The sequence below is a fragment of the Perna viridis genome, chromosome 4 (genome assembly GCF_037379345.1).
Source record: "Perna viridis isolate PV_CMFRI_1.1 ecotype Kerala chromosome 4, ASM3737934v1, whole genome shotgun sequence".
In the NCBI taxonomy this organism is placed as follows: domain Eukaryota; kingdom Metazoa; phylum Mollusca; class Bivalvia; order Mytilida; family Mytilidae; genus Perna; species Perna viridis.
Window position 1 is genome coordinate 22648474 of NC_142448.1, and position 13215 is coordinate 22661688.

Below are 13215 nucleotides of genomic sequence, written 5' to 3' on the forward strand. Positions count from 1 at the left end.
CTGTGGAGTTAGCATAGAGAATAATTAAAAAAGGCATCATAAAACCGCTTTGATCCTCCATTGCTTTCTTTTTTTGAAGTTTTTCTATGAATTTCATCCAATAACTAATTAATACACAGATTCCATATGACCTGAACCAGTTAAGAAAATACATACATGGAGCTGGCATGTCAATTAACTATTAATAGTCCTTAGTCCTTTGTACAGTTGTGTAATTTATTTTCAGTTTCTATTTTTCCATTATAACAAGGGACTCAGACCTTTTTGAACTGATTTTTAGATGTGTTAAATTGTGTCATATTTCTTCCACAGTGGCCAGATTTTGAAGGGGTAGGGTTGTGATCACACCAAAGTACTTTAACCCCACCATTTTTTTGCACCTGTCCCCAAGTCAGAAATTTCTGGCCTCAGAATGTTGTGTTTAGTTTTCACATTTAGTTAATTTTTTATGTTACTTGAGTATATTGGAGCAACTCTTTCGCTGTACCTGTGTAGTATAATGATGTTTTGGGGCCAGCTGCAGCTTGTCCTGTCAAGGATTTCTCACTGTTCATTGAAGACCAATGGGTGGCCTTGGGCTGATATTTTCATCCTAGTGGGGTTGTTGTCTCTTTGACATATACACCATACCTATTCGTGAGTGTTGTTATAAAATGCTATGATTCTCTTTGTCATCCATCCAAAGACATTAAGTTAGCAAAATAACTTCATAAAAACTCAATGGATGTCTATGAAATTGTACTAGGCATTATGACTTCAACCACTAAGGAATAAGGGATGAAAAATTTTTTTTTCTTGTTTCCACTCAATGACTTGTGTTAAAATGTATGGATCTCTATGAAACTGTACCAGAAGGTTCCATTCCTTGAAAGTCAGGCTGGAATTGATTTTGAAGGTTATTACCATAATCCCTTAAAACAAAGATTTTTCTGTTTACTTAACAATAATTTTGGAAAAAGTGTATTGATCTCTATGTACCACATTGTTTCATTCTGGGGAAAAGAATGTTGGCATGGATATTTTAGGTTATGACTTTAAGGATTTGGGGGACAGTGTACCAAAAACAAACATTTTTTTATGATTTTCACATGCTATCTTTAGTACTAGTATTTGGATTTTCATTAAATTACAATGCTCTATATCACAAAATTAAGGATTAACATAAATTAAATTTAACACTTTAAAAAGCACATAATGTTTACTGAGTACATGGACAATCTGATGCCTTCATACTTCCCGTATTGAGTCTATATATATATAATTTTTGACCAGCTTCATCTTGATTAATCACAATCCGAATTCAGAGCTATATCAATAGTTGTGTTTCTATTCAGATTCAACTTCTTCAGTCATATCAAACTGTGACCTCCCAAGTATTTTATTTTAAAATAGTTGTTGTAATGTTATAGCAAAAAAATACAGCATGTTGTTAATGTAGACATATTCAATGATATTAAATAAATATAAAATGAGATTTAGCTAAAATGTAATAAAACTGGTAAAAACTTATACAATAACTACAACATATTGCATTGATTATTTTTTAACATTATAAAACAAGGTAGTCATTTGATTAGGAATTATGTTGGAATTCAGAAATTATGTAGAAAATAATCTGTAGTTTAGCTTAGTCTTTATTTTTTTCTACTTCTTTTCTTAAATCCAGAATAATTCCAATTTTGAAAAATACCTTATTTCAGCTATATTTCAGTGTGCTGTTAACTTGAAAGCGGTCAGATTTAAAGGTGAAGTAAATCACAGGTCCAACAACATTCACGTTCAACAAGTAGTATTTTATTTTGAAAACTAAGAAAAAAGTTCGAACTTTCTTATTTTTTATCCATCTTTCCATCACAAATAAATTGTCTTTCAATCAAACTTTACATCAGATTTTTGGTTTGATTAATTTTTTAATTAATTTATATAATTATCAACACTGTCAAACATACACATAAAAAATCTACATTACTGTATTTTTAACATGACAAGGATATTAATGAACTGCACATGTTGGGGATGTATATGATGAGCTTTTATCTTATCATACGTTACTCCCCTCCTTGCAGAGTGGACTGATCCTGTTGCAGGATGTTATGATTGAAGTTCATTACCAGACTTGTATCAGCTGATAGGGGTTTGGTAATCCTTAATGGAACACCACAGGGGCCCTTCTTACACCCCCAGGGATTAAGGAACTTCATATTTGTGAAATTCACATCAGTCTGTGACAGAATGACATTTCTAATGATTCTAATTTTACTGTGTGTATTATGACAATAAACAGCTGATTTAGCAAAACATAGTGGCAGTATTCTTGGTTTTTTTGGATATGGCTTGCCTTGTTCAAAACACAAGTACAGTTGGTGAGTCTATTTCATACTTGTACAGTTATAACAATATCTTAATGTTAACTTCCCCTTCATAAGTATTTAGTTCCAATTTGAAGTGCCCATTTATTTTACAATAGTTAGAATTTTTTACACAAATAATATTATATGTAGCAACCAACTATATTTTCTTGGTTGATAAATATTGCTAAATAACAACAGTGCATGTAAGACATCAGAATTTTTCCTTCCATAGATTGGTTTAAAACATAATATTTTTTGACTTCACATCACCCATAATATTGTATTAATAAGTTATATGTTTTTTAACATCAAAATAGTTGTTTCTTAATTAGTAAGATTTGTTATATAGGTACTAATGCTATGTGATCAACAAAAACACTCTTAGTTCTTAATGGTGCATCATGAGTTTACAACCACTTCTTGTTAATAATCATTAATGGACCCTCATTAACCAATACATTTTGATTGCTAGGGATACATTTTTCTATTTATTTATCTAATTTTATCCTAAGATTAACCCCTATTAGTGTTTTGCCTGAAGCCTTCCTGTATGTTTTTGTTAAGACAGACATAAAATTTAAAGGTTAATAAAACATGGGATTAAATTATAAGGTTCATCAAATAAAATTGAACTTCACAGATGGTTGAATAAATTAACTGACATTTCAATTAACCATGACTGATTAGTATTTTCTGTAGAACAAATGTTAGTCATTTTTCCTATATTTACATAATGAAAATATGTGTTTAGAGATAAGAAAAGCATAAAATTCCAATCTCTGGAGTTCCATCAGTGCAGTATCTGATTGTAAACAGTTCAGTGTTAGACAAAACTTTTACACTATATACTTCCTATCAGAAACTGAAAGGAAAACTTTCTGGTGTACTCTCCCACTACATGTACTCAAATCTAATAGGGAGTTTTGAAATGTTTTTTTTTATGATAGGGCAAATGTAAAGCTTATTAGATGAACTATTGTAATTGAACCTTCCAAATAATAATAAACCTATGTTAATTTAATTATGAAAGGTGGTTTCTAAGTCCTCATATATGGTGTTCAGAGTAAGTTTGATTTGTATTTTGTTGTTTTCATTTTTCTGTGGAAATTTGTTTGTACCCAAAAGTACAGATTTTTTTTATCTTAAACAAAAACACCTACAGAAGTTGGGTATTTTTTGGTATGTTGTGGAAACTTAATGTTACAGATCACCATTTCTTTATTGACCTTATAATGTACCTTGGACATAGAAAAGTTCAGAGAAATATCACCATGACTTTATTCTAGTTTTATTAATGTAATTACATTATGTCAGAAACCATTTCTGTGTTAATCATTTAATGAAGGTCATCATTATCAAAAATAAGAGACCTGTCAAGCTTACATACAGAGTTATTTTGTTATGGGTTCAACATTTGCTATGGGTGTATTTATGTCACTCCAAAACAACTGGTTCTAAAATGGGTTTATTATATCATCATGTTCAAGCAGTTTATTTTTTATTACATATCAATTTCCTTTTCATTAACAATTATTTAAATGTTTACATGCTCACATGTTAAATGTGAACTTTTTTAGATTAGCCTACAAATCAGTGTTGGTGTGGAGGTTATTCCCCTCAATCATATTTTTCAAGGCTTTTTTGTCTGCCAATGCAGGTTTAAGGTCAATACTCTGTAAGTTTTTTTATGCATGGGTAGCCGAAAAATCACATCAACAATAACCAATGGGCAGACATTTTTATCTCTTCTGAACAGCTGTTAGAGGCAATATTTTTTGAACATCTGATATGAAAATTAAAATCAGCAGCATCCTGTCTGTGGTCAAAATCTAATAGTTAGTTTTGTGGTTCTGAGTGAGTCAGCAATACTTTCTACAGCTGTTCTTACCTCAGTTTTTTTTGGTGAGGTTCAATAGATTGTCGATAATGAGGATGACTTCTGTCATTTCTATTGGTTTTCCCCAGTAAAAGGTACTATAAGATGATATATTTGACTCCACAGAGAGAGTGGGACAACTTACTGGTTTATGTATAGTGATGATTACAACTGCTTCTATGTATTGCCGTCTTTGGGATTGTCTGAGTAGGTCCTCCTTTGAATTGATTAGTAAGGTATTTCAAAAAAATCAAAGCTTTGATTAACCACAGAACATTTCCTGACTGCCTTACTTATTCTGTAAAGGTTCGTGGAATAATGAAGTACAAAGTTACTTTAGTATTCATCTTAAAGCATCTTAATGTCTTATTCATTGCTTTGTTACAAACGATTATCTTCTGAGAGAAAAACTAGTCAAAAACTAGGTGAAAATTTGTTTAGAACACTATGAAACTAAATGTTTATGTTACTAATATACATTGGTCACCATTGCTTCTGATAATCTGAAGAAAAGTATGCCTAAATATAAGTACTGGTGTGTAGAATAAATCTGACTCATTGTGACAGTTTCTTTTTAATATTGTACTTTTAGTTTGTTTGTTACATCCAGTTAAATGGATGGGATGACTACTCTACATATGTATGTATATATGTGTTGGAACTGCCCTTTTACTATCCCTGGCATGTTATCACATGATGTAACAATTGTCTACATGTATTATAGTGTGTTTATTCTGTTGTAATTATTGATAATGAAAGATGTTGACGAAGCATAAGCTAAGTTGGTCAGTCCTTATTACTGAGGAAAACATTATTTACATTAATGATGGTTCTTCTTACATATGTTTATATATTGGTTATAGGTGCTAAAAGGGACCCAGAGATTTATTATCTTAAAAGTACACAATATATATACCATAGGGGATTTCACACCTTAACTCATATTCACTGACTGTCCAGAACTATAAAAAAAGAACTTTAGAAATAAAATAATTGATGGGTTGTGGATCTACAAAATCACTTAATTGCAATGTACATGCCAGGTATATCTCTTGTTTTCTGTGTTAGTCTTTCCTTAAGCATTCTTATTTATGATTAAAAAATCAATTCTTTAGGGTCTTCGTTTGTATTTCTAGTGCTTTTTATTGTCTCTTTATAAACTTATGTTTTGGCCAAAAAATAGGAACTATGGCTTGTTGTATAGAACAAACTTCATACTATTGCGTTACAAATTTTTTTTTTATCAGAAAATCTAACATGACAACATAGAAATGTGCTTCTGAAAAGTTAGTTTTAATGTGTGCTAACTGAAAGTGAAAGTTGAAAAATTGCTATTCATAGTTCAAAGAGTACTTTCTCCACAAACTTCATGGACTTATCAGTGCTTCATAAGTAAAAGTTTAATTGAATCAATTTTTAAACTTTAAAAAAAAAATCTTAAAAATGTGAGTTTACTCTAGAAGTCAAGGGGAAAATATAACCAGGACTGATACCTGAAAACTATTACAGAAATATGTTGCTATCAAAAGTGTTAGAAGGTCAGTAATTACAATACTAGCTTATGTGAATACTGATTTCAGTTTTACCTATTTATGCCTTAAACATTATGTATAGTGTTTTGTCATGCATATCTACTGTGTATATTTAGAGAGAAAAAAACATAAAGCCCAAATACCTAATGTCGCCATGGCATTATTAAAAGTAGTATTGTGTGGAAGATTCTATGCTTTAATGTACTATGATAACCTCAAAAGCAGATGCATAACAATAACAAACATTAAATAAAACTATAATAAAAGTACACTCAAAACTGCATAGCAGAGGAAAGATTTGCAGAATTTTGCAAGTTGTACAGACAGTCAAAAACTATCATCATGGAGTAAGAAGAAATATAGCCCTGTATTTTTATCATGAATATTGGTATCCACAAGTGAATGTGCTTTGTCTGTTAATCATATTAGAGATAGTACCTTCTTCAAAGTCTTATTACAGGATTACTTACACTAGATTACACTTTACATGATATTTATATTGTAACAACCCCACTGGTCAAAGAGGTTATCCTGTTGATGTTTGGTAGTAATACATGTACAATCCCTTATCTAGATATCCATCTTCAAAAGTACCATATCATATGTAGGTGACTTGAAAAATACTTTTTTTACAACTGAATATAAGGTTTAAAATAATGTTTACAAATATAGATTTTTAATTTTCTTTATTTCAACAATAAACTTCCTGAGTGTTAGTATAAGGAAACACAACAATACAAACAATGAATTACAGTTCTATAAAAATTAGGAGGTTATTTCCTGCATTAAGTTGAACTCCTTGATATTGTTTAGACCTGGTTTTACTCACTCAGTTTAGGAATACCATTTGGATAAAGCTCAGATTTATTTTCATTTGTAAGTTAGGTTGCTTTTACATGAAACATCCTTATAACCATATGTTAATATTGCTGCATCCTTTGAGGAACATGGTAAATTCTAGTTTACAATTGTATGTTTTTATGACACTTGCATTAAGTAATTAAAATATGTTTGAGCCTGAAAAGAAATTGCTGATTCTTGAGTTTGCTTTACCTTTTCAAGAATCAAATTTATAGGGACCAAGTATGTCATGTTTAAAGTATAGTGCCAATTTTATTGCTTGTGTTCTAATTTGAAGCTCTATCTTGTGTAACTTTGTGGGTTTTATGTTGTGTTGAAGAATTTGGTTTTGGCAAGATTGTGATGCAATTAAAACTAAATGTTATTTTTCACTTTGTATCATATGAACAACAAAAAATAACAGTTGCAATTGTAGACACGACTTATTTCAAATGATTATTGTTCAAGAGTTGTCAGGAAATATCAAATGATTCAGAAACAAACTTGTGTCATGGTATTCTAGCAGTGTTTTTGGCAGTAGGTTTTTCCAGATTTCACTGAAGTTGGCAACCTGTTTTCATAAAACCATTTGTTGTTTGTGTAAGAATTTACTATGAAGCTTCCAACTCACTTTGAAGACTGGTTCTCATCATAGTAAAGCTTTAAATTCAGATCTGTTTTTCTATGTTTTGATTGAAGGGTATTAATTTATGGTAGAAAATGTCAGGATTTGTGGTGTCTGGTATATCTTAGGTTTCATAGTTCATCTTACTGCATTTTCTGGTCAATTATAATGACATGAATGGTTTGTTTGGTGTCTGGCTTTCACAGTTTTCTAAGTAAAAATGCTTTGAAATGAAAAAAAAAATAGTTTCTCAGATACTGTTTTATGAATGCTAACTTTTCCAAATGTTTAATGGATATAGAATTAAAATTCCAAAAGAATTTGGAAAAGCATGAAATAAGAATTAAAATATTACTGATTTCACTCAAGTGCTAAAATTTAACCATTGGTTTCAGTACACAAAGGTTATTGCCTGTTAAAATTGCCTACCTGTATCTTTAGCATGTTATCTCATTAAAGAAACATATTACTTCAGTCTTTACTATCCATTTGTCTTTTTATTATTGTGCTATATGATAATATTAGAAATTTTATGTTCTTCTGGAACTTATTTGCCTATCAACTTCAAAAAGATGCTCAATAAAGAAAATCAGAAATCAAACAATCAAAATTGCTAAATAATGTCAGAAATGTTCAGAAAATTAATAGCTTTATACAAAACAATGTGCTCTGGTTAAGAAGCTTGGTTCCAGTAGTTCATGTTGTATATGCTATATATAGTTGACTACTACTTGACACCTTTATTCTTGTTGTGAATTATGTTTCATCATTAAGTGATAATATTGTTGGAACTCTATTTTCTTCCTACAATGTCATACATGCACATGTTGTAAATATATGACTCAGAGAATACAACTGGACTTCAAGGGTTGAGAGTCAATGCTTAACTGTAAGTCTTGTTAATGTGGGTTCCTATAGATTGGCATTATCAGGCTCAAATGGTACCTATAGATTAAGATACATGTTCAATCTTAGTTCTGTCATTTTTCTATCATAGGTAAGAAATCTTGTAAAACATACATGATGATCACTGAATATTATAATTGGTACAGTAATTAATAGCATATTATATTTAATTATATCAATGTAATTTTAATATCTTTTCAGACTCTAGCAGTAGTTCTAGCTGGTCGCCCCTGTATGGGGGCGGAGCACACCTAGATCAGGAGGCTATACAGTACATCCACAAATTTTATTGTAAAGACTGTAGGATGGAAGCAGAGAAAGCAAAAGCTGCTGCAGCTGAAGGGGCATCATCTAAACAGGAGGGGGAGGAAGAGAAACCAGTCAGTCCTCAATCATCTCTAGAGGAATTGTCACTTCAACAGAGCATGGACAAAAATAAAGAATGTATGTATCCGTCTTGTATAACAGTTACTTATACATCAGTAATTTGTTGACTACAGAAGGGACAGTGGCATTGAATGAAATGCCAGTAATGCCCATGCTCAACCTGAAGTCCTCTACCTTAAATTTTTGTTGGTTATGTAGGAAATCGAGAAATCACTGTAGTGAGTCCCCCATGTCAGAAATTATTAATCTGCACCCTAATTGAACTCTGTCAATTTATTTATCACTTCTGTCAATGGAACTGTCTGATCAACTCTCTGCCAAGAAAATTGTTGTATAAACCTTTGTCAATGGATTTGTTTTACCACCTCTCTGTCAGTGGAATTCGTCAAGACAGAATAAAAACACAATATCATCAATTTGAAGCAGTAGGTTAAGTACAAGAATTAAACGGTTCCAAAAACTACATGGATAAAACTCACCTACAGAATGGTTTAGAAAAGAGTTCCTGGCAGGAATTTTACAGATTTTCTCAACATTATTTTTGGTTTTTTGGGAACTGAGCCTGTTGGAGAAATGCAAGCACTCATGCACTTGTTAGAATGTCATCATAACCATTGGTAATATAATGTCTGATTACATGCTTACTTGCACAGTAATGCAAACTGTTTATTTACTTTGATTCTGTTGACATTCATATAGGCTAATGAGTAAAAGTATGTTGGCAATAATATATCATCCTTCTCTCCCAAGTAAATTCTTCTGGTCCTTACTTTACTGACAATTTTCCATAGATGAATCTTTGTACCCAACTTGCTGTGTGGTTTGGGAAATAGGACAAAACAGTGTAATTGATTGTTCTCATGTCTAAATTAAGCACTTCACTCTGAAATAAACTCCAAAGTATGAAATTTCTGGTAGAATGAAGAATGTATTATATCCCATAACTATACAAATCTTTAATGGAAATATATTATATTTATACAAAAAAAATTAAATGACTGAATTTTCATTTTTTGTAGGGTGGGAATATAAGAGAGAAGACCTATAACTAGTGAATCATTAATTACCTACTTAATAGGTTAATTCCTTCATAAAGAAAAGTAAATTCAGATTTTCCCTACATGTTCATTGTTGTCAATTGTGAAGCAACTTTTCTGTTTGACTGTGGAGTATTATCTGTATTTTCAGCATTAAAACGGAAGCTGATGATGAGGAGGTCTGTTAATGAGCTGGTTGACCAAGGAATATATCCACGTATGTATTAACTCATGATTTCATGTAAGAATGTGATTATAGCAGAAGTGTGTGAAATTTTTATATTCATTTTGCCTGATAGGCAAGTAACTTTCAATTTCAACTTACCAAATATAAAATTTCACCAGACAACCTGCCCCAAGTACAACTTATGAACACTGAGCATTAAGTATCAGGTTGGTAGATATGTTCTGAAGTGTAAAAGTGAACTTTTTATTAGCAACTCTGCAGGTTCTTCTAGAAAAGCAGAGGATGCTTACCCTACCAGTGCACCTGGTCCATGCTCCCAGTTTTAAGTGGAGTCTGAGTTGCTTATTTGCTTTTGTTGCTCTGTGTTATTTTAGTTACTTTATGTTCTTTGTTGTGTTTGTCTGTTTTCCATGTCTGGTCTTTGTCCCTGTATTACATGCTTTTGATTTCCACCAGAATCTTGGTTCCCTTGATTACTCTTTAAACACTAGTCAGGAAATTGTCACTTTGCACCTTGAAGCTGAAGGTGAACACTCAATAAGTATCAGTAGCCAAATGTAAATTTTATTTGATTCTGGTGAGGTGGCGACAGAATTGCATTTAAACTGCTGTTAGATGAAATCTGTAGCCATTTTTGGGGTTGTACTTTTTATTTGTGAGGACTGAAAAAGTAAAAACAAAGCAATAATTGTTCATCTTAAAAATTCTTGAACTTATGTATTTCTGTGTTTCTATCTTTATTTAAATCATTAAAAGGGTGATTTGTTTTAATTTTGTATTTCATTTGAAACTTGAAATTAAAACTCTAAAAGAATGACAAAAATATTTATTTTCTAAAAGAATTTAATTTATAGATCTAATTAAACAGATAAATAACTGAAAGTTGCCAAATGATTCACAAAATGTTAGAGCTTTCAAATTGATCAGACTAGTTCTAATTACACTAAGATTTCAGATGTCTTTACAAAATATGTTCTTTCACTCTCAAATTAATTTCAGATGCTTAGTAAAGCAATAAAGATTCATTTCAGAAAAATAGTTCCTAACACTTAGAATTGTTCTATTTTTAAAGCTTTGAAAACCCCTCCAGCTTTTGCAGAGCAAAGAAAATCTTTAGAAAGAGCTAAGGTAAGTGCAGAAAGGTAAAAGACTGCTATATCAAATATCATACTATTTATATTCAGGGCAACTAAAATAGATACATTGTCATTGTTATCAGTATAAGTTTTATTCAGTTGACTGATTGATTGTTTATCTACCCTTTTTGCCAAAGTTGTTCTCATACCTGAGTGTTGTTAGTACTACAATGAAACCTGTCTAAACAAAGGCTTTGTTAACACAGGTTTGAAATACGAAGGGACATTAAAATTGTCTGGTTTAGACAGAATTACAGATTATTTGGTTTTGACATGATTCATTGTATGAGTGCAATCTGTAACAATGGAATATAACTGGAAAGGGAATTAAAAGTTTAGGAAAGTGGGTTCCATATTTCATTTTCACCATTTTATGATTATTTTCTACTAGTTTCTACAGTACTATTTATAGTCAAACTTGTTTTCGAATAACTGCTCAAAAAGTTCTTAAGCAAACAACTTGTTGACTGATGAAGAAGCCAACATAATGTATCATTTAGTAACAGCTGGAACTTATTGTCCCTTTACAATTCTGCTGATGAATGCTTTTTCTGGCAGTTATCTATTAGATACTGTCAGGCTTAGTAATCTCCTATTCAATAAAGTCAGCGGAGGCTTGCTTGATGTCATTGGATGTTGTACGTCAGAGAGATGTTTACGTTCATATTGTCATGGTAACTATGCCTACTCAAAGGGTGCAGGTTTTTTATGCAGTGAAAATATTATAGTCAAAGTGTGTTAATAAAGTAGTTATCACATAGTTAAGTATTGATATCATTAATCTGATAGACTTTGTTTACTGCCAAGTACATGGGCTTGTTTTTCAAAGATGTAAGCTATGAAGATCATATAAAAGTTAAAAAAGTTCATGGAAATGATGAATTCCCATTTACTTGACTATGGTCATTTCCATGAAACTTGTCTGAGACTGAATGAAAGGCTTGGTTTATTGGTGTATTAACAATTCTATAATAAACTATTTTTGGCCCATTCACAATGAACAGTACTTTTATTCTTGTTGATTGAAAACTTGTTCATGAACTTTTGTTTAGAAGGTTACATTGTTATACATTGTATGTTCTCTTATCATTTCTCAAAGAAATTAAAATAAAAAATATTATTTTGAAAAAGCTATAAATTTGATTTGAAATCTTAGGATTCACAGTTTATATTATATAGAAAATACAATTGAGATTATCAAACAAAAAATATAAGTGTCATTTAAATTTTGAATATCAAAAGTCTGAAAAGCAGTTACTGATTTATACATGTTTTATATCTTACCATAACACTAACTTATACTCTAACCTTAATAAAAGCATTGCAGAAAGTTTTGCATATATAATTGATCATTGTAAATGTGATAATTGTATCCAACTTCTATCACAATTTTGAAGCTCCATGTACATGTATGAGATATACTTGACAGAACCTGAATGAGGTGAATATTTATGGAGTAATTTGGACTTATTCCACATCACTCTGGCAGTCTACATGTTCATCAGCAGATGCTTATGGCTTGCAATTGCATTACATGTAATTCATTTACTTGATTGTTATTTTTTACTGTACAGTAACAGACTTTATTTTTTTGAAAGCCAACTTAGGTTTGAAGCAATGGCTAAGTGAAATGATTTTTGGCTTTTCCTTACTAATGTTGTATATTGAACTTGAAACTTTTGGTTTTTCTGTTAAACTGTTAGTTTTTTTACTTTGGACATTACTTAGGGTATTATATAAGCCGAAGTTGAACAATTATGAATTCTTCCTTTTCCAAAGTTCTGTCATATTTATATAATTTGAACTATGTCAGATATTGATAATCTGTGGGTATGAATTCACAGCATTAGTCGATGAAACTATTTAAGCCCCTCCCTTTAATATAAGTATAAATTGTCTACAACTTGAATAGAATTATGTGTAGAAAGCTTTAGATGTTCTGTCTGATGTAAGAAGTGAGCATATCTTGGTTTTGTCAGATATCAGGCAAAAACAACTAGCTAATAATTTGTAGAAATTAAAAATAGAGATGTCAATGATAGGTATTTTTGGAATATTTTATGGAAGATTAGTTAGAAGAATGGTTGTGATATTTAAAGAATCCCTCAGTATTATCTGTTAGGTTCTGCATTGAATTTTTTAGATTATGAAAAAAAAAACAGAAAAATTATCTTGAACTTATGATTATTGTTAAAACTTCCTGTGAAATTAATGAGTTCACATGAAGAAACATTTAAGTATGTAGACTAGTGCATACTTTACAATAGTCGACTGTTGTCCGAAATGCACAATACCAAACTATTAAAACAAGTCTTTAAATAAAGTGAATGTTTTTTTT

General features: G+C 30.8%; 1 protein-coding gene across 8 annotated transcripts in view; it reads left to right on the forward strand.

The window, feature by feature from the left end:
• The window catches only part of LOC148619351 (uncharacterized), a 56132-nt gene that overhangs the window by 23720 nt on the left and 19197 nt on the right, over window positions 1–13215 (forward strand). For 6 of the 8 annotated variants that reach the window (XM_088579152.1, XM_088579153.1, XM_088579154.1 and 3 more), the window contains 3 exons: window positions 8332–8574; window positions 9706–9771; window positions 10814–10869. In XM_088579152.1, the coding sequence (XP_088435278.1) occupies window positions 8436–8574; window positions 9706–9771; window positions 10814–10869 (261 nt within the window). In that variant the 5' untranslated portion in view covers window positions 8332–8435. Of the gene's footprint in view, window positions 1–2083; window positions 2364–8331; window positions 8575–9705; window positions 9772–10813; window positions 10870–13215 lie in introns of those variants that run through there. The other 2 variants (XM_088579151.1, XM_088579157.1) reach the window with 2 other exon arrangements.